This window comes from Calidris pugnax, unplaced genomic scaffold (genome assembly GCF_001431845.1).
Source record: "Calidris pugnax isolate Ruff unplaced genomic scaffold, ASM143184v1 scaffold273, whole genome shotgun sequence".
In the NCBI taxonomy this organism is placed as follows: Eukaryota; Metazoa; Chordata; class Aves; order Charadriiformes; family Scolopacidae; genus Calidris; species Calidris pugnax.
The window spans coordinates 14,622,886-14,645,027 of NW_015094508.1; the positions used below are offsets into that span (position 1 = coordinate 14,622,886).

General features: G+C 40.7%; 1 protein-coding gene across 4 annotated transcripts in view; it reads right to left on the reverse strand.

The window, feature by feature from the left end:
- Positions 1–22,142, reverse strand: part of GHR (growth hormone receptor) — a 166,241-nt gene that overhangs the window by 65,546 nt on the left and 78,553 nt on the right. For all 4 annotated transcript variants that reach the window (XM_014965066.1, XM_014965063.1, XM_014965064.1 and 1 more), the window contains 2 exons: positions 15,761–15,845; positions 768–847 (listed from right to left, as the gene is read on the reverse strand). In XM_014965066.1, the coding sequence (XP_014820552.1) occupies positions 768–837 (70 nt within the window). In that variant the 5' untranslated portion in view covers positions 838–847; positions 15,761–15,845. The remainder of the gene's footprint in view (positions 1–767; positions 848–15,760; positions 15,846–22,142) is intronic.

The window sequence follows — 22,142 nt, forward strand, 5'->3', positions numbered from 1 at the left end:
ACATCAGAGAAAGCTCAGCTGGACCAAGTACTTCCCAGACTGGCATTTAATTCAGAAGATGGAAGAATTGTGGTGAATAAGGATGGGAAAGAGAAGAACTGTGGAAAGCCAGAGGTACATTCAGTGGATGTGAACCCTGGGCAGATCTGTTGAATCATGAACACCACAGGATGTACATTCACAGCTTCTCCTCACTAAAAAGGCTTCTGCTGGCAACCCACAGCCAGCTGGCTGGTTTAGGGTACATGTTCTTTTCAAATTCTTTTTATAAGCTCTACTCAAGAATGTCTAAGTGTATTTCTTATGAAACTTGTTCATATTGGCCTCAGACCCAAAGTGTACAGTCTTAAAATGCTTCCTCTGTACTTCCAAATAGTTCTACACTTAACATATGAATATACTAAAAAAGGCTTGTTCAGGAAAAAGCCCACCAGTTTCTATAAAAAGAACTTTACCTCATACAATTATTTTGTAACTTTAGTACCTGAGCAAAGAAACTCCAGGTATCTAACACCAACATTGATCCAGCCTGTTTACACATCACACATCTAAAGCTACCTACGAAATTCACCTTCATTCTGCAACACATCTCAATCTCATCCACCTTTACAAAGTTAACTGATGTATTTTTCACATTATGTACCTAAGTTACTGCAATCAAGGAACTTGCATTGTTCTGACAGACATAATATTAAAATACTCTTTATATAAAGCTATATATACGTATGTACACAAATAAAGGCACAGAATGGTATCATAAAACTTACCATCACTTGCAGAAAGTGAGTCATTTGCACAGACCAGTGCCAAAGTAAACAGCAGATGCCGAAGATCCATACCTCTAATTCTGTAATAACAAAAGACAATAAGAGAGTTTCTTTATAAACTAATATTACTACCTAATATGACATGACATTTAAACTATTATCTAGTTTTATTGAATTTCTGATTGGATTTAAACCAGAAGCGTATTTAGTTTGCAGTTTATTGCCTCATAAAGTCATACATCATCTTGCAGTCTGGGACGGAGAGTAAATACTATTTTTACAAGAAAAGTAGCTTACGGGTTTCTAGTTCATTTAATATAGAGGGGGAAAGAAATCAAGTATTGTCAATCTTTAGCCTTGTTCCAGGGAGTAGCCACATTTCCCACCCCTCAGCAGCCTTTGGGGGACCGACGCCAAAGAGTGGCCTATGTTTAAGGCGAAAGTAGGAAAAGAACAGTATCTCTTTCATGCGTCTTCACATGCCATATATAACTGTTCCCAGGCCTAGGACTACACGCAGGAAAGCTGAGGGGAGTGATGCAGTTTAACGAGCTGGCTCCCGCACCAGAAAGCCAAATGGCTGTTGGCAGAGAAACATCAGCCTAGCACCTACAGCCACCACCCACAGAGAGGGCAGCAGTAGCCACGGGGCTGCAAGAATGAGAGTAACATGGGCTAATTCTCTGGCCTGTTCCCTACCGCCGGGAACAGGCCGCAGGGAACAGGCCTGAGCACCCGCCTCGCTGAGCTCGGCTGCGCTGCTCCTCAGGGGTGGCCACCAAGGCTGTCTCACACTGGAAACGCGTCGTTTCTGAGCAGGCACCTTCCGATGGACCCATCCACTCAAGCCTTTACAACCTCCAAGAATACAAACCTTTACAACCCAAGCATAACCCAGCAAGCCTTTACAACCTCCTGAAAAAGCACACTCCTCCTCCTCCCACACACATAGTCCACAACCCCGTCACACAACCCTGTTTGAGGGCCACTGCTTTGCTCCTGACATTACCACCAGCATCTGATAACAATTTGGAAGGGCAGAAGCTGGGTTACGCTGGACTCGCAGCAGCACAGCCTTCTGCACAGAAGTGCACCATGCCCCAAAGTGCTCATGAGGTCTCCGTATGTCGTAGCGGGGAAACATATATACCACAGATTAGGACCTGACCATTTATAAGCATGCCAATGGAGCACAGAGATTACTGGAGGCCTTCAAAACCAAAGGTGCAACACCAAAATCAACACAAACGGCGAAGCAACAGTCTGGCTGCAGTTTTCTGTTCTGTGGCACAAAACTGCCTAGATACAGCTAAGTGAGGCAGCAGAGAAGGGGAAAGTAATAGCTCCACTTTCAAATTTGACCGTAAATCGATATGACAGATCTTGATTCTACACTGTAGTGTTTTCAATTAGACATTTCCTTTCTTCATCTAACTGGAGATTAAATCACAAGTGTCCAAACAACCAAGTCCACTAATGAGTAACGACCTCTAAGTGGGTGTTACCAATTAACAACCAATGCTGTCAAATCTGGGTATCAAAAACTGGTCAGTCTCCCAGTAGAGTTAGCAAAGCTTGGATTTAGTCAGAAACTGTAAAAGACAAGCACACTGAGTATGCAGAACTATGGCAAAAAAACATAATTCTCTCCTTAATTTCCTTACACCAAGAGAACAGACTGAATCACACTACAGAAAAAACAAAAGCTATTACCAATTCCAGACTTCTCTGTTCATGCTGTTTAGTACAAAACTTGAAAATCAGAAGGTATTTCTCACACCCTCATTAGCACGACTGCTCAATAATTCTCGAGTTTCAGGCTCAGTATGGGAGGCATTGACTCCAACCGCTCTAGGCTAGCAGAGTCTAACCCAGACCTGCAAAGGCAAGCCAGGAGATGCTCCCCACCGCACCCGTGCCACATCCTGTGGCCACTTGAAACAGGCACCCCGTGGCCAGTCGAAGCGGGCATGGGGCAGCCACACAGAGAGGAGAGCTGGGGGAGCTCTGGGGACCTGCCCAGCACCAGGCAGGGCTTTCCCCTGGCCAAGCAGACCCAAGTGCGTCTCTCCAAAGGTAGGCTGAGGCCAGACGTGCGTTGGTGAGGATTAGCGGCGGTCTGGGAGAGAGGCAGCCTGGGGTGTGGGACCAGAAGAAGTGAAGGCTGCAGCTGCTGGACTGCACAGGGCTGGGAAAAAGTTTATAAAGCAAATCGTAGGCCAACAATCCTCCTACTCTTGGAGGAGCTACACTGGCACAGCACGAGGTTCATCTGAGATCAGCTAGGTTTTCAGCTAGCTCAATTGTCCCCCTGCTCCATCTGTACTCTTGTTTAAAGGAATCTTATTGTCTCTTATTAATAAATCCTCTACAGAAATCCTTCTCTGTATTTGCCAATTCCTCTTTTCTTACATGATTTCTGCCCTGTCGAACAGCCTCTCCTTCCCTTCAGCCCTTCCACTTTCTCCCTAAAGTTTTGTTTTCCCTTTCACAGGCCTGAGTACACTGTCATTTTATTTGCAACCTTCCTGCTTTCCCCCTGTTGCCATACCCAGGCATCCCATTCTCCCTCCATATTCAACACGTCCCTGCTCTCCTGTGTTCACCAGTCTCTGATGATCTTCCTACCGCTCTTCCCCAAGCTTTCCTACTTCTTCCTGCCTAACAATAGCCACAAGAAAAGCCCAAACCCTCACAGGCGTTCTCCTGTGAGAACAAATGTCATCAACAGAGTCCGACATTCAGGGCACATCTGTGAACACCCTTTTGCATGAGATGACTCTGTGGTGGGATTAGTCCCCATGTGCAGGCATCACAGCACGGCTGTCCCCTCCACCCCTGAACTGTGACTGGTATCCATCTCAGCTTTGTCCAAGGTTTGACAGCCAGAGCACCAGCCCAGGAGCCTGGAAATACATCCCAGAGGTCAACAATCACGATGAACTTCAGTAACATCTTACTGCTGCAGATGAAAACAATCCCGTTCCAGTACTGCCCTTCCTCTTGAGCTCGCAGACTTGTTTATATACCTGCATGCAGTAAACTCCGTCAGGAAATTGTTCTACTTAAAATTAATCCATAAACATTAATTCTAACAAATCTGCTTGCTGACTAGATTTGTCAGGACTCCAGAAGAATTCACCCCGGGAGCAGAGCCTGGGCAGCACAGGTCTGGGAGTCAGCAGCCAGGGTGGACGGGAGGACACAACCACCCCTCCAGCAGCAGCTATTACTTAAGAACAATTCTATGATTATTGGGAAAGTCCTAGTTGAGTTATAGACCTTGACTAAAACATCTAGCTCTCTGAAACAGGGCACGGGATTAATTTGTTCCTAAACCTCAAAGGTGATCAAAATTGCGGCTTAATTCCTTGTCTTTTGGCTAGTAAAATGCAGTATAGAAGCAAATTATGCTGCTTCTGTGGACTCCCACAAATACCACTACCTTAGCAAGGCAAAGCAATAGCACCTCTGCTGTGCCTAAATCCACATGGGATCCTCCACTGAGTTATCCATCCAGACAAGTTGCACATGGGAGGAAAATCCAACTGGTGTACTCCAAACATGCCCACTATGGACAGGACTGAACACAAAAATGCTAACTGCTCTCATTTGAAAATATGGATGGGCCATGGGCCATACTCCACCCTTTGTACAGCAGCTTCTGGAAAAGAGCAAGTTGTGCTAGTCTCCTTGGAGCTCAAACCCAGCACCCCTGGGGCAGGGCTCATACTCAAGGTCTCTCCCGGGCAAAAGGATCTCTGCAAGGGGTGTGAAGCCCCAAGGACTATGTGACCTCTCTGTGTCTAACACATATATCAAAAGCTCTGCTGAGCTGCAGGTAACTCTACCACTCTAGAGATGGAAGGGCCACACCACCACGGCTCCAGTCTCGTGGGAGACAACCTGGTGCAAGGCAGGAGCTGCCCCATCATGATACTGCTTTTGGTGGTACAGAATAAAATCTCTGAGAGAAGAGTCCTCTGAAGCGCCAGCCACCCTGCTATCAGACGATGACCGCCTTGCAGCAAGTTCTCACAATCTGTCTTGTAACCGTTCCTCTAAGACACTCTTGCAAGCTCACTGCCAACAAGAACAGTGCTGTTCAGAGGCTGCAGTGTTAATCTGGCAAGGGACAGATTCTCTGCCCGCTTTAAGACAAAACTGACCTTTTACAATCTAGTACTATCTACCTCTCAGAACCTACCTCCGTATACACATGAAAGACAAATGCCACTAATAAAGTCCCTGCTCCTTAACAGAAAATAAATTTCAGTGTCTGAAGTATATACTATTGTATGGAATGAATAATAGTCTATGTCTTACCCAACTCCAGCAGTTTGTAAGAATGAACAGAGCTAAAACCAGAAAAAAATTACAGCAGCTGACTGTCCTCAAGCCAGCTGAAACTTGACCACAGGAACATTTGGCTAGAGGTCAGGTCAGGCTAATTGCTTCAGTACAGAAAGGGAGCCAGGAGTTATAAAAAGGATGAAAAAAAATCTTGGCCCTTTTCTATAGTGATGTTGGAGTAAGGTCAATCACGAGTTAATTTAAACATGACATCTCTCCAGTGGGACGCAAACATAGTCAGCATAAACAGGCAAAACGGGGCTAAGAAAATCCCTGAGAAAAGAAATAGTTTAGTCACAGTGTACTGAGTGGTTTGCATCCGCTCTGGTCAGGTAGCAATGTTAACGCTAAGAGTAAACCATAAGCAGTTTTGCTTATAAACAGAACTGTTGTTTGAAGCGAGATCTTTACGTCTAGATAGCCGAAAGGACCCAAAGGAAGGAGAAGGACATTACACTTCATTAAACTACCCCTATGAAGGGTCTTCTGCTTTTGCAATCTCCATTAATTCACTGTATTCCAAATATGAGAGAATTTTTCCCCTGTAACCTCCTCCAGTTTAGCATTGCTTGCCAAAGCAGCACACGTGCAGCTCATCCAGAACCAAAGGTGGCCTCTGTGCTGTGAACTGAACCACAAAATCACTGAGGCAGCTCCTCTGAGGAGTTTTTCTGTGCATTGCTGCATTTCATCATTCCATCGGATCACAAACAGCCAAGGACACAAGAGCGTGCAATGCAGATGAATACACACCAGTACATCCACCATGGAGTAAGAACATGTTCTGAGAAGGGACTGTCATTCCAGGCTCTCCACGTCTGTCCTGAACCTTGTGTATGCAACTACCAAATACTAGACACACAGCCTCGCAGAATTTTTCTGGGTGAAAGACCTTTATTTTTCACAGGGCGGCTATTCCTTACAAGCTATCTCACGGCAAGATTGGTGACACCAAGAGGAAATCTTCTTTCTGTGCTTGCGTAATTTAAACATTCATACCGCTTTGGCCGATCATGCATAGCTGAAATCACTTTGCCTGCTTACCCTCATTCCCCTGAATGCCAACAGGACAGCGTCATTCTGCAGATGAAATGAGTTACAGCCCTTCCAATCAACACAATCTAAAACTGCCAGGGACCTAAAGACTTCTTCCCTTGCTTGCTGATATTAAAGCTTGATTGAGTCATCAGCAGCACTTGGATGGACGCCTGTTTTTATAGAACCCTTGTCAGGGCTATATACTCTGCCCTGTTAAGAAACAGAAATATCAAATTGTCACAGTTGATATGAATAACACACCATCCACCTTGTGTGTGCGGTCATCTGAGATAGGAAAAGCACAAGAAATAATACCATAGGAGCAGAAATTATGTACTGCAAATTAAAAGAAGAAGAAAATCTCATAAAGGGCACATTTCAGAAAAAAAACCCCAAACGCAAACAACAAAAGGCAGCACCACTGGAAATGAACGAGGGACTCTGGCACAAAGCTGCATTGTTTATGCATGATTTGATGCATTGTTATGAGAAACTAAAACTACGGAGCACAGACAATTTTATATTATTAATTAGAGCTCTATGTAAGCTAAATAATTTATAATTCTTTTAAAGTTAAAAATCGAATATATTAAAATAGTTGCTCGCTTTGGATTTAGAAAAAAAATATTTTTTTCCCTAAACAAACTTCTAATTTTAGAAAAAAACGAAAGCTTCGTTTTAACACCACATTTATTTCTCTCTCCTTTGTAACAGACACCTTCAATACTTTTATCAGAGATGATTTATTTTTCTGGTGGACAGCAGTGCCTGCTAATTACTCTGATTTAAACTGCATCTAAACTGGTAACAAGCCAAAAGATTATCAGTTCTTGGATGGGGTTAAGGAGCCCTTCAGTGAATTCAGAATTTGGACGTTGCTCTGGACTTGTAATGAAAGCTGTTGTAGGTTAATCCAGCTATAAAGTCGTACTCCATGAACTGGGCTACAAAGTAAAAGGATGGCTGTGGCATATGGCATATCAATTCTACACTTACAATAAAATCTATTATGCCCCTAGAGCAGTAACCTAATGGAACAGGTACACAGAGGGAGGATCATCTTCGCTATAAGCCTAGTAGATCATCTCCATCAGAACAGAATTGCTAGTAGAGAACTGAAGTTATAGTCTTAAATTTGTGTCTACTGCACAAATAGCAAACTTTTAACTTGGAAAAGATGTAATTGCTTTGTTTGCCTTTCAGACCCCAAAACACATCAAAGCAGCAAAACAGATACATCTCAGCTGAAAGAAATTGCAACATTTAGTGGCTACTGTGCAGACATGAATTGCTGAGCTTATACTCAGCTTTATGTGGACTTGTACCATTAAGGAAGAGGATCCAGGCCTGTTTATGAGAGTGGTAATTTTTTCAGGCTATAAACACTTTTCTCAACCACAGTGCCAATTTTTCCTAGGCTTTTTCTTCTTCTTTTTTTGTTTTAATTACTATTAACAGTTAGATAACAGTCATCCAAAATAAAAAATTCAGCTCTTTGCTTTCTTATTTGCACAACCAATCACAAAGAAGTGAATTTCCCGACATGAGCAAAAAGTATATTGCAGTTTGTTTGAAGACGTATAATGCATCAATTCAATGTCAACTATCATGACGAGAAATGAAAAAGAAATGTCTGGTTCTCTATCTAGAACCAGCCCCCTAGTAATCTGCACTAAAAAGTGTGGTTTTACTTAAAGGAAAAAAAAATCACTGAGATAATTATTCGCACTTTACATAAAGAGATTAAATTATAATTCCAGTGCTGTAAAATATTTCTGTGCCTGTGTAAAAAACCAACAAAACTCTTCAGTGTCTTGCTAGCATTAAAGTTTAAATTCCGTCAGGACTCAGCAGTGTGGCCCCAATCCAGCAAAGAAGTTAAAGACATCTGATTTTAAGCAGGCGAGGTTATATATTTAACATGAGAGCATGGCTAAGTAATTCTCCTTGCATAGCCACAGTGCTTAGCACCTCACAAAAATTATGAAGAAACAAATAAGCTTAGGAATTGTAGCGGAAAGCAGCCTGTGTGACATTACTGGGAGTTTGGGCTGGAACGTGAGGGAAAACAGGATTATTCACATGCTTAATACTAAAGAACCTTCTTATACATGCTGCTGGATTGCCACTGCACAGCAGGCCAGTTTCCCTGTTATAGTTGGCATTTTCTTTGGAAGCCTTCTCCTGTGTGCTGTAGTGCCTGTGTTTCACTCGAATTAAAAAGTGTGCTACCTCGTACCTGGGCAAATACGGCCAGTTAGGTTTCAGCACACATTATAAATAAATTTGCATCAGATCTCTTGGAGCTTTCTGTAACACAAAAACTCTCCTCGTCCTGATTTCCTGAAATTGCACTTTGAGGTCTGAAAGGCAGGTTTGGCAATTAGAAGAAATTGAGGATGTTTTGTTCAAAAATGCTTGGCTATAAGCCAAACCCTGTTTCAAAGCGATGAAGCTCCTGACGAACCTCAGGTGAAACAGGGTTTGGTTAGAGATGAGCAATTTTGCACAAAGCATCCTCAATTTCTTCTAGTCACTTTGAACCCAAATATGCCTTTGCAGACCTTAAAAAGCAATTTCAGGAAATTGCTTCCTGAAGCAGCAGGGATTTAAATTTTAAATTGTATTTATACATTAAAAAAAAATTATTCCAAGAAAAAACATCTTCAAGAAGCTGTAAAATTTAAGTTCAAGACCCTGGTATTTATCCTAGACTAAAGGAACTACTTAACAGTCCATTACCACGGGACAAATTAATTACATGGTTTAATCGCATGCTAAATTATTCATATGCTCCTAATCAGATTAAAGGCTACATAACAAAGCCTGAATGGCATTTAGGAAGTCATTAACTTAAATAGCGGATTAAGTGAAAGCTGGTAAATGACAAACAAAGGACTTGAGCAGTGTTTCTGGATGGCCACTCATGACTCCAAGTACTCACATACTTGCTATCACTATCATTGCAAGTAAAATTCTGTTTAGGAAGTTCTCTGTTAACGAGAAACAATATGGTTGCAACTGCTTCCATGTGTCCTCAGTAGGATCATACCAGCATTGTTCCCTGGCCCCGTTCTCTGCAGGTTTGGTGCTTTAAGTCCACACAAATCTGCATACATAAACTGTGTGCACCTACCAAAAAGTAGCGTACTGCATTCAACAACTGCATAAACCACTTTGTATAGCCAAATAGAGATTCTGAGCTAGATGTCTAATTATGTAAATCAGCACAAAGTTGAAAGAGACACTAAACGAGAACAGTAACAGAAGTTTATTCAGTGTTTTTAAATACAGCATTGCCAAAATGAGTTTTCATGCGGTAAGTAATAACTTGTGAAGAAAAGCTGATCTTTCTTCAACCCCTTCATAAAATCTTAAAAAGTCAGTTAACCTCTGTCTCCACTTGCATTGGTAAGATCTGGAATCTGGAGGTGAAGGATCACCTTCACTGATGCTGTAACTCCCTGCTCTACAGGAGCTCCCTCACGTTATGAACTATCTGATTAAAAAAGTGAAACTTTGGAGCAGATTCAACTGTTTTTTATGAAAACAGACTAGTGCATTCACATTTCTCCATTGCTGTTATTGTTATTTTACGCAGGACCACGAGGAAACAGATGATTAGAGACAAAATTCACAAGGTATCTGCTGTGAGGAGCAGCTGAGAGCCTGAGCTTTCACCCACCACTACCACAAGTATTGCTCAGACTTTTTTGTGAGGGCTATTCAGAAAAATAAATCCCATACCAAGCTAGATCTCAGGACTTACATTAGACACACAGTACAATAAAACCATGCAGACTAAAGGGGAGGACATTGCACTGTAACCACAGAAAGTTTTGTAAAACCCTGCTGGGGCCTCTCCTGGTCTAGCACGACACCCAGCTCCTCTGAAGCCTGACCAGCAGTCTTGCCTCAGTACCCATTTTTATACCAAAATAAGGAGCAAGGCTGCTTGCACAGGAGCATGTCAACAAAAACCTTAGCAACTGTCTCTCTCCACTTAATCAGCACATCAGTAATCACGTCACTCAACACTGGGCCCTGTGGCCTAAACTGCAGCCTTTCTAATCTCACCTGCAAGACCACGCATGGGAACTCTCGGTGTAGAAGGGGAAAGGTATGACTGGTTCTTACACTGAATAACTTTAGTATCACAGGAAACTTTATTTTTGCAGAGAACTTAATTTTTTCCATTTTTAGAAAAACCTTACCATATAAAAAAATACCTTTTTCTTTTTTTAAGATATCATTAATGATGATATCATCTGCTCCTAAAATACGTATGACGCTTACCAATCACACTTGAATCCTCTGTAAGCAGCCGTGTTCACAATAAGCATGATGAGACTGAATTCTCTTAGTTCTACTACAAAGTGAACAGCAGCATTAGATAAATCACTTCTACACAGACTACAATTTTCCCAACATTACTAAACTGTAGAATATAACAGCAGACAGAGCTTTGAGTTTTGAATTGCCCTGATGCATAAATTACTCATGATTTTCAAGGTCACTTACTGCATACAAGTTTTTCTTCAGCAATCAGACCTGATAACAGGTGACTGGACTCACTCGCTAAAAAGAATAATGACCGGCAATAGGTCATTCAAGGAAGCTGTTTTCCTGTTGCTGCTTTCAGAGACTTCAAAAAGCGATAGTCTGCAAAGATTTTTGACAACTTACCGACCAGTTAACTCTGAATATAAAATGATACAACGTGCTTTAATCACATACAAAAAAACCTCAAGCCCCCCAAAGTCTGTAGTCCTTTCATAGCTCAGAAAGTGAATCCAGATGTCAGCTGTTCTATGGGCTGCAGAGAACAATTAATTGCAGGATTATTTGGTGGTCTATAAATTAGTTTCTTGGCTAAGAAGGGTCTGGTTTTGGCTGGCCTGGAATTAAGTTTGTATCTCCCTAGGAGAACAGGATTTCTTCCAGCCTCAGACGCTCTATGGTAGGCATAAAACTTACAGAAAAAGCACATACTGTGGATCAGCCAGGTTTCTCTTCAGTACTTCAGCTGGTCAGGAGGGACCCAACAGCTGTACCCTCATGGAGTAGGGAAGTCCCGAAAATGTAGAACTTGCAGTTGTGTTTTATTTTCTCTGTGTCTTTTTATTCCATATTAGAGGAAAGGATTTTTACAAGATTTTAAATTGCAATTAAAATATGTGCATTCCTTTGATATAGATACTTGTTCTAGATCTTGCTGTAGATACTGCTAGGTATAAGCACATACAAGTTTGATAAAGGATCTTGAGAAATGTTTTGAGCCTGAAAAGTTGAAGTATCATACCATAGAAATGGAAGGAAACTTGTATCGTGCCGTGAGTGAACTTTTAAGCAACTATCTTATTTGAAACAATCCAAAAGCTATTTTTTCAAGAGGAATTTGTCCTGATAGAAGTAGCACCTTTAATTTACTGCTGTGGCTGGAAATCCTCCAATATGTTAACAAGCTGCTGGGACTGCTACTCCAATTGTGCTACTAGGAACTGTAGCACAAATTAAGAGAGATGGTGGTATAGCTTTACAGACAACATCTGAAAAAGAAGACCAGCATTTCTCTCTTTAACGAATATTGGATTCTTTAAATAGGTTCATATTTATGGCATGTGGTTCATAAACCAGATCTAGCCATGAAACGATGCCATCCAGCCCGCGCCATTTCTGCCTGGAGAAAATGAGAAATGGCTTTTAAAGCTGTAATGGCTGCCTGAACCCCCCCGTTTCTTGACGTCAGCTAGTGATGGAAGTAGGAGGGCCTTCATGAGGAAAAGAGATGGGAAGAGGGGAGTTGCTTGCAAAGCATGGTGAAAGGGATGAGCCCCTTCCCCTGGGAAAGGGCATGGAGGGTGGATGGGATAAGACAGCCTAACGTTGCTGAACTAACATCAGGAACACTGCAGCCACTTGTGAATACTGAGCTTGGCCTTCCCAAAACCCACATTTACTTCTCACTGGTACTGCAAAGGCTGGACCACATGGTCATATTTTCACTAGTCACACATAATAAACCCTACAGTAGCATGTACAGTGTAAGACTTGATTTGGAGTGCATTTTTAAAGCACACTGAGCCGTGTGTAGGAGGATAGGTTTCCACAGATTTATCTAATCTGATTCTTCTGACTGGTTCAGTGTGGTATTTTTAGGCTGGAAAATCTGTTTTTCACAAATAATTCTCAAACAGCATATTTATGAGATACTTTACTCAGAAGCGAGAGCCAGAATACAAGTAGCTACCAATGGGTGTAGAGTATTGTCTTCAAAAGAAAACAGACCATTAAGTAAATACTTTATGCACTTTATTTTAATGTTAACATTCCTAGTTTCCTTTCTGGTTTATACACAGTAGTTCATAAAATATGACTGCCTGTAGCCCTTTGCCAGGACATGATACCTGACTTTGTCAGACTTGTTCAAACTGAATCTTAACTTCGATTTCAAATCTGTTGTAATGTTTGACTTAACAGCAACAGAATTTAACTCAGTTTACTTAAGAGAAATTGGAATTGTCCAACATCAAATGCTAAAAAGCAAACCCTTCAAATTGTATGATGAACTGATAAAGTTGAGGTACAGCCATAGAGGTAAAAAAAAAGAAAAAAAAAAAGGAAAAAAGAAGAAAAGAAAAAAGGAAAAAGGAAAAAGAAAAAGAAAAGAGAAAAAAGAGAAAGGAAAAAGAAAAAAAGAAAAAGAAAAGAGAAAAAAGAGAAAGGAAAAAGGAAATAGAAAAAAAAAAAGAAAAAAGAAATAACGAGTGATTTTTTTTTTTTTTTTAGTTAGGCATGTATGTCTCTGATCTATTCATAACACTATTGATCAAAGGCATTGGATCTGAGCCCACACATGGCAGATACATAGTTTGTGGCAGTCTAATGTCACCAAACAAGTTGCCTGATGAGAAAAGTATTATAGCATCTTGGTATTAAACCAATAAATACATTTATTGTATTATTGACATTTTCAGTGGAGGCAAGTCCTTCCCTGAACTTAAAAGGCTGTTCAAAAGGAAAAGCCCTGTATTCCTGTAAGTTTTTTCCAAACTGTGGAGGAACAGCCAATTTTATTTCCATACTCTTAGCTTTTCTCAACCTCTAACAGCACTACAAAAGGTTTCCATACTCGATATGTTGTATTCCATAGTTAGCAACTTAGTAGAACTTTAAAAGACAGAGAGGTGTGCTGACCTGGTAGATGGGCAAGTGTTAATAGCTAAAGAAATTACAGTTACTGGAATTTTTTAGAGCAGTTATTTTACAAACACCTCTGCTACTTTTGGCCAGATATTAATTTTTTTTCCAGCATATTCAGCAGAACTACCAGCACTGTCAAAATCTATTTAAAGCTGTGCCTCATGTGTTATCTTCCATTGGGACTGTAAATGTCAATGAGGCACAAATTACTCTCACCACATCTATGGGTCACTTTCAGAATCCGGGACTTGAAATAACAAGGCATCTGTTTAATTTTTAAGGAAAGAATGCGACACATTCATTTAGGATAAACAAAAACCTTATTCAGAGTAGAACACTTTATTAATCACAGCCTAGAAAATGTGCAGATGAACATTTCCCACTGTCCATAATGCATTAATGTCTCAGTTTCACAGAAGAGCTGACCAGTAAACTTGTCTCCAGATGACTGAGTCTGGGGCTGGTATTGCCAAACATGTAGTGAAAGGCAAATACATGAAGGCTGATCTACACGGGGACAGTTATCACATTTCCAGTTCTTCTTCTAAAACTAACTTGGCACAGGTAAGATAAATTACGGACATGCCATTTTCAAGACATCTGGTCAGCATACTCTCTCCTCCCGTATGATCACATTATCATTGGATTAAATTAGTTGCTCTTCCCTGTGCCAAAGTGTTCTCTGTCTCTGGTTAGTGGAAAATACCAAGCAAGAAAGCACCACAGAAATGATTTTTACCACTCAGGGATCCACTATCAATTTCCAAGCCCAGGGTCACACTTAGATGTGAAGGATTTGAACTCTCCCCTGGTAACACAGTGCCAATATCACATCATATATGACAGGTGCTGTGTGAGTAACAGCATTCCCTATGGATCGGGATGGTTTAGTCCCTTCTGGAAGTTAAGAGTTATTAGCCTTCATTCACAAACAGGAAAGTGAAACACAGTGAGGTTACAGAGGGTGTCAGAACCCCTGAGTGTGCCCGTGGTGGAGCCCAGAAGTGAGGCCAGATCCCACATCCAAGCCGTGTATTCCCAGTGCTGGGCACGCTTCCTGCAGAGCTGCTCGCAGAGAAATTGGGAACGGGCAGCTTAGCTACGGATCGACTGGCTCGCTGGGCACAGAAAGCCAGGAAAACAGAGCACAGTAGCAGCTTTCTGTACGGTTATGTTGACATGCTTCAGCTACGAAATGAGAGAAGTCATTCATAAATTGTTTTTCAGGTGTGCTTAACTCTGCATAAGAGGGCACGGTAACCACAACAGAGGCAGCTGTGTTTGAGGAGGTCCCTAATGACTTTCAGTTACACCTACTTTAAAAGCATTTTTACAAGTAGCTTTGCTATTCTGACCTTCTTATTTTCTTAGTGGAATAGGTATATCCTTACACCTTACAGTCCTGTACTATCCTTACAGTCTCCCAAGCAGAGATTGATGGTGCAATGAATGCATCTCGAGTTCCACCATCTAGCTTCAGAAACATTAAAAATACAGACATAGGGTGGCAAACTTCACCTATTGTTACCACAACCAAAGCAGAAAGCCTCTAGAATCTGTCTTCTATTTAATGACATTACATTTGTGTACATTTAAACAGGAATAGCCAGTTAAGTCTCATAGAACTGCTACAGTACACAGCAGCTGTGAAGTCTCACGCAGCCATTTAACACCAGATAACAGCTTTCCAGTTCCACGGCATGAGCAATCATAGGTCCAAACCCCTTATACCACAGTGTATTTGTGTGATGTTTGATTCACATTTACCCCACTGTAATCTGGTTAAGCTTTCAGTAACACACTCCAGATATGAATCAGACCCAATATATACATTCAGAGTAGATGTCATTTAAGTGCAATTTACACCAGGATTTGTTATCCACAATGTTCTGATAAGCATTTTTGTGTTCGCTTTTCCTGGGAAAACACATTTTTTTCCCCATTTGTGTCAGTATTGTGCATTTAGAAAGTCAGGCAATTAATACTTTAATTAATATTATAAATAAGAAATGGCTCATTAAAATGCAGTATAATAATTTTTCTCTGACATGGAAAAATAGCTTTTAAGCACTTCTACCAGTTACTAAGCCCTCTGTCGCAAATGCTGGCTACTAGAGATTGATAGAAATGGGCTTGAAGCCATCAATTTACATCGAGACTGAATTTGACAGTCTTTATTCAAATCTCTCTTTTGTTTGCAGTAATAAGATATAACAATTGGATCCCAATCAGAATTCTGTAAATTGCATATATAGTTTGCAGTAGCATACTACTGTAGGAATGGATCGTGGGATCTGTCAGGATTATCTGCAGAGCACTACAAGACATTATTGATTGCTCTGCTTAGCCAACATTCATAATAAACTCACTTGCAGGTAAGATAAAAGTTATCACACTACCTCAAATGTCAGCAGGGGATGGATGAAGCTTCACGCCTCCCTCAGCGCAACTGCAAATCGCGACCTTCTCCAGCCATCCCAGCACCTACACAAAATCAGGGGAAACAGAGACAAGAGATGAGTTCTGGAACAGCAAAGGTCACCGGTGGTGGGAAGGCGACATAACAAAATCCGAACGTGCGTTCTGGCACTGTTGTCCCTCGGGGAAGGACACCTCGGGAAAGGCCACCAGCCGGGCAGTCTGGACAACGGCCCTGAGCAGAGCACCTGGGCTTCTCACTCAAACAGCAGTGGTGGCCTGAAACCCCTTGTGCCGCTGGGGGCTTGCCAAGCCGCAGGATCTCACACTAACCTTGACATAACCTTGACATTAAAATGCATGAACACAGATTTAAATGGCAGAGAGAACCCAGGGTGACTGATCAAGACTCATTTTCAGTGCACATCCATGGTGGAAATCAACCAGACTGGAAGGAAACTCTGAATCACCAAGAAGAGGGGGTGGATGAGGAGTATCTCACCACTACCACTTCAGACAAAAAAAAAAATAATACAGTGTAGTAACTTATAAACTGGTAAATTTAAGAAAGTAACATTTTCTTTTTCTCTAAAAGGACAGTGTGTAAGTCTCAGGAAGATGGCATGCTGTTAAAAAAAAGAAATACGTCATTTGTTATGTTCAGAATTCCTAAGCACATTATCACTCCCATGATATTTGGCACAGCAGTAGTTTCTAAAACTTTTTTTAATGAGTAGTACTTCTATATTTAAATAAAATAACATAAATTCAACATGGAGGGTCACTCCTTCCCAAGGATGCAAGTCAGCTTTTCAAAGCATTTTAAAAAGTCAGCCATTAATTGCATAATTCATAGCATTGGTTTCTAGTGAGTGGGACTATGAAAAGAAGACCCAATTTCACAGTATCAGGCTCCTTAACTGATCAGGAAAAGAAAGCAGTCTGGAAAAAAACAAAAATAACATTTAAAGAAATGCTGTATGTATTCAGACTGAATGCCTAGGGCTGCATTGCCCTTGCCTTAGGAAGGAGAAAGTAATATTTTGAAAGAGAGTATTCCTTGACTGAGAACTGAGAGCAGCAGAAATCTGGATTTGTACCCATAGAATTCTCTTAATGTGTATAATTTTAATGTATGCACAGATCCCTAAACAAGAAATAACTAAAAGGAAAATGTGATTGTGAGTTAAAATGTCAACATATTTCTCAGGAATCCTTTTCAGTGCAATGTGTAAAAGGCTAAGTGTCACCTCTGTGTTTATATTGAAAAAAAAAAAAAAATCAACACCTCCCCCCCACACCAAAAGAGAAAATCCTTGACCTGAAGAGAAGAAAAAAATAATCAAACGTTTGAAAATAACAGAAGGCGTTTTCTATGCAAAAGCAAGAATAATAAACAATAGGAATCAAGGTTAAAGTAAACCACCATATATGTGGTTAGCTGGAGTGTAAGGAGGGTTCTCTCCTGATTCACATGGCGAAAAAGAGGACTTCATATTGCCTATGTGGTAAGTCTTCACCTAATCTACCCCATAAACCACACATGTTCTAATATCCCAGTTCCCAGAAAGAGTCTGCTCACATTTTATCAGGCTGAGAATCTAACTGTGTCCCAGTTATATATAATACAAACATCTTACGTTGATTTAATTGTAGATTTTCAAAAGAACTCTTAATTGCAGAAAGAATAATTGACTAGCGAGCCACCACTCTCTTTTCCAAAAATATAGAGACAGTTTAGACTGAAGCGAGCTACCAAGTACTACTGACAAATTCCCATTTCAAAACACTCGGTATTGTATTAGCAAGTGGAAATGATCTCCATCTGACAAAGTCAGAAACCTACTACAATAGGACAGGGGAAATTGTTCCAGTAGTCTTTCCAAAATATTTCGAAATCCTGCTCAACAGTAGAAAAGATCTCTTAGCTATTTTATGGGTGACAAAAGGGAAATGTCCTAACTTCTGGTTACCTAATTGTCCTCAGAACATTTTGTTTCACTCCTGGTAGCAAGTGGTGATAGCACAAAGGCTGCATGCAGTGACACTGTTTATTTGCAATATTGCAGTTTAGAACAAGCCAGACAAGCACGAAGAGTTATATTTGCACTTGACTCCGACACTTCATTATGTGTGAAAAAGAGGCAGTATTGCACATAAGGTAACAAGCTAGATGTTTAAGTGGCAAGCAGCCACCTTTTCAATGATTCTTGGAAAAACTGCAACTTCAGCAAAAGGAGAACATAGATTTTTATGAATAAACTACACAGGTGAAGCTTTTTCAGAGACACATTTTCTCAGAGACACATTTGATTATTTTAACCCATGTGAGAAACCAAAAGACTGAAGCACTGAGTTAAGATAGGGCCCACCCAGGACTAGTTTGCTTCACGAACTAAGAAGCAGACTCAGAACTGCCAGTCCGTTGAGCAGGATGTAAGGATCTGTGCCCATTATGTCTACTCAGTATGTCTCATGCTAACCTACCAAAAAATAATAAACTGGAGAAGATGAGATGGACCCAAATGTGCGAAAAGATCTTTTGGTCTTCAAAAGAACATCTAATCAAATGTCCAGTGCTGAAAAAATGGTAGAAAGGATTTTGACGTTGTCTCATGTAAAATCTTCATTGAGAAATTGACGATGTGTAAACTAGGTAAGTGGGCAGTAAACTGAAAACTGTCTGAAAGGCCCAGCTCAAAGGGTTTCAATCAGTGGCACAAAGTCCAGCTGAGGGCACTAGTGAAGTAGTTCAAGAGTAAATGCTATTCAACATCTTCATTAATGAACTTTTTCACCAAAGAGCTGATCAAACAGCGGAACAGGTTGCTTAAAGAGGTTGTTGAGTCTGAAGATATTCAAAACCCAGCTGGACATGGCCCGGGGCCACTGCATTTATGAAATCCCACTCTGAGCAGGAGGGTTGGACTAGGTGATCTCCAGGGAACCCTTCCAACTTCAACAGTCCTGTGATTCCATGAGTCTGTATGTTTAGATGTGAAACTGAAAAGTTGCTGGCAGCAGACAAAAAGAGAAGGACATAAATGACATGCTTTGGAAGAAAGATGATAAACTATCAACACCCTACGATTGCTTGGGCCATTGAGAAAAGATGTATTATTTCCAAGCAGACACATGACCTGGATTCACAAGCCCTAACAGATTGTTCAGAAGTCCTGCCCCTTTGTTATGCTGGGGTACCAACAGATACATAAGAGGATCTCTGGCATGCGTGATAAACTATTTCCAGACTTCATGTCTTTGTAAGATTTGGCCTAAGGAGTCCTAACTTCTCTTCATTGTATTTCTCACGTTCTTTACTTCTTTCTATTTCCAGTTAAACAACTCCTCTACAACTATGCTCAAAGGAAGACAAAACATAATTTGTCCGAGTTTTATTCTTATTGTATCCAGTATGTGTTTTATTTGTCTCTCCAGTTTGTGTCAATTGTGATGCGTAGCACTTGCTGAGAGTCCCAAACAACTTCCTCCTGAACCTGTTTTGAAAATATTTGTCTTGAACAGAAGGAAAAACGGGCTCTTCATATGCATTTTTAAGATTTCTCCAATCAAGTCATCCCATCCATTTGATGGTGAGTTGACTATGAGTCAACAGTGAGCCCTGGCCGCCCAAAGGACCAACCCTGCCCTGGGGTGCACCAAGCACAGCATAGCTAGCCTGTCAAGGGAGGTGACTGTCCCACTCTACACTGCACTGGTGTGGCCCCACCTCAAGTTCTTTGTGCAGTTTTGGGTACTTCAGTGTAAGAAGGACATCAAAGTATTTGAGTGTGTTCAGAGAAGGGCAGCCAAGATGGTGAAAGGTCTCAATGGCAAGACTTATGAGGACCAGCTGAGGTCACGTGGCTTGTTCACCTTGGAGAAGAGAAGGCCAAGAGGTGCCCTGATGGCGGTCTACACCTTCCTCACAGGGGGCAACAGAGAGGGAGGTGCTGATCTTCTCTCTCTGGTAACTAGTGACAGGACACAAGAAAATGGAATGAAGTTGCACTAGGGGAAGTTCAGGTTGGGCATCAGGAAAAGCTTTACTGAGAGGTGGTCGGCACCTGGAACAGGGTCCCCAGGGAAGTGGTCATGGCCTCAAGCCTGTCAGAGTTCAAGGAGCATCTGCAGGATGCTCTTAGTCATGTGGTTTAGTTTTAGGTGATCTTGTGAGGAGCAGGGAGTTGGATTCTATGATCTGGATGGATCCATTCCAACTCGAGATACTCTGTAATCCTTCTTAGGTTCAAACTTCTTACCTTCAAACTCTACTTCTCTAATAAATGACATTTCACATCCTCAGCTGACAGACCATTTTGGAACTGTGAATCCACTCCTTAAATTCTCTCATCACCTTTTTTCTCTGCACAGGAATTCCCTAAATTCTTTCAAGAAAACACTAACAAAACTCATCAGAAGCTTCCATAATCTTTCCCTTTTTACTTCTATTCAGATAGTTAAGACTTTTAACTTGTTTTCCTCCTTTAACCATTCCACTCACCTCACCAGCAAACCTGGACAAGGGGTCACATTCTAGTTTCAAATCAGAGCCTTTTTTCCACTCTCAATCTCTTTGTATCCTTAGGAGTCTAACAATAAATGTTGCCCTTCATGTTTTAAATAATTCATTGAACCACATTTCTGTTCTTACAGATTTGGCAGTCTTTGCATCTTTGACATAACAATAACCGGAACATTTTCTTAGCAGCACTAAGCTGAGTAACAACTGATATTTGTTTTGGCACTTGTAGTAGGGATGAAAGGTGAAATTATGTTTTCCACTGCATTATGCTTACAAGTATATCTGTGGACGGGATAGCTCAGGAGGTCTGCACTGCAGTCCAAGGCCAAATATAGAAATTAATAAACCTCTTTGGGCTATAAAAGAAACCATCAGCATTGTAAAGGATGCAAACAGACAACAAGTATGAACTTTTGAAGTGTCAATTTCACTTGACATACAAAATAACTCTTGAGGTATCCAGAAATTCAGACTTTCTTTCATGACTGAAACATGTAATATTCCCAGCTACAGTTAATTATCTGCTTGAGCTGGAGGAATGTTATGAGGAATACTTTAGTCAATGTTTATGTAAAGTATTCTGAGAACTAGGCAGCTGGAAATCCAGAACTCTACTAGCTGAAACTGTTACTGACATATCAGTAACTTAAAAGGGAAATTTTCTTGATAAATTAACAGGGAAATACCAAATATAAACAGAGAAGAAAGATGTATTACTGTATCATGGTAGCCAGTTCTCATGTCCACACTTAAGAGACTAACAAACTTCAAAAGAGCAAGGACCTAAAAATGTTATTTGAAGTTTAGGGCATCTTTTTATAATCAAGATAATAGCTCCAGTTTATTTGAGAAAAATACGGAATGGATTACTCAGTTGTACCTGAAAATAACCCGTATTTGGAAGAAGCTACAAACATTAAGTTGCTCTTAAATGAAGTAGAAGACATACTGAGGAATCAAGAATGGAAATAAGGAAAAAAAATCTTTCACAAGGCTGAAATAAAGCAAAAAGTAGAATTTACTAGAGGCTGAATTAAAAGAACAAAAAATCTGCATCACTTCAAGTTGCTTTTCAAGCAAAACAAATTATTGGGCACAAGTAACTGGTGACCCATTTAACAGAATTACAGAAAATATGGCTGGGCAGGACTGCCAGACATCATCTAATTGCTCCCATTCTTCACAGACAGATCAATTAATTCTTGCTTGACTCTCATCTCTGCCTATTGGATTTTTCTAAATTCCAACAAAGACCTGCAAATATTTTGCAACCTCCCCAGGCAATCTATCCCAATGCATGATGACTCTTGCCACTAGGAAGGTTATTCTAATATGTACCTAAAGTCTCTCTCAATGTAATTCAATTTTTTACCTCCCCCTCCCCGCATGAGAATGAAGAATAGGTTATTCCCTATTTTTTCATAGTCTTTGCTGACATTTTTCATAGTCTTTTACCTACCTGAAGGCTGTTACACCCCCTTTCCTCTCTAGATGAGACAAAACCAATTTTTCAACTAAGTCTTCTAGATCATTGATCATTCTCATAGCTTTCCTCTGGACACTCTCCAGTTAGTCTAGGTCTGAAATACCAGTCTGTCTGAGGTTTTATCAGAACCAAGCTGAAAAAATTATCCAGGTTGTTCTCTTTCAACTGTATATATCTTACTAGATCTGTCATTTTCTAGGAGGATGGCATTGTTGACTCATGGTTAGCCAGCTCCTCATGATTCTCTACAATATTGTAAACCCTGGATTTTGAATAATATTATTCCTTTTCCTCTTACTATCTCCCACTGCTTTTTGATAAAACATTTCTAAATATGCAAATAAAGTTAAAA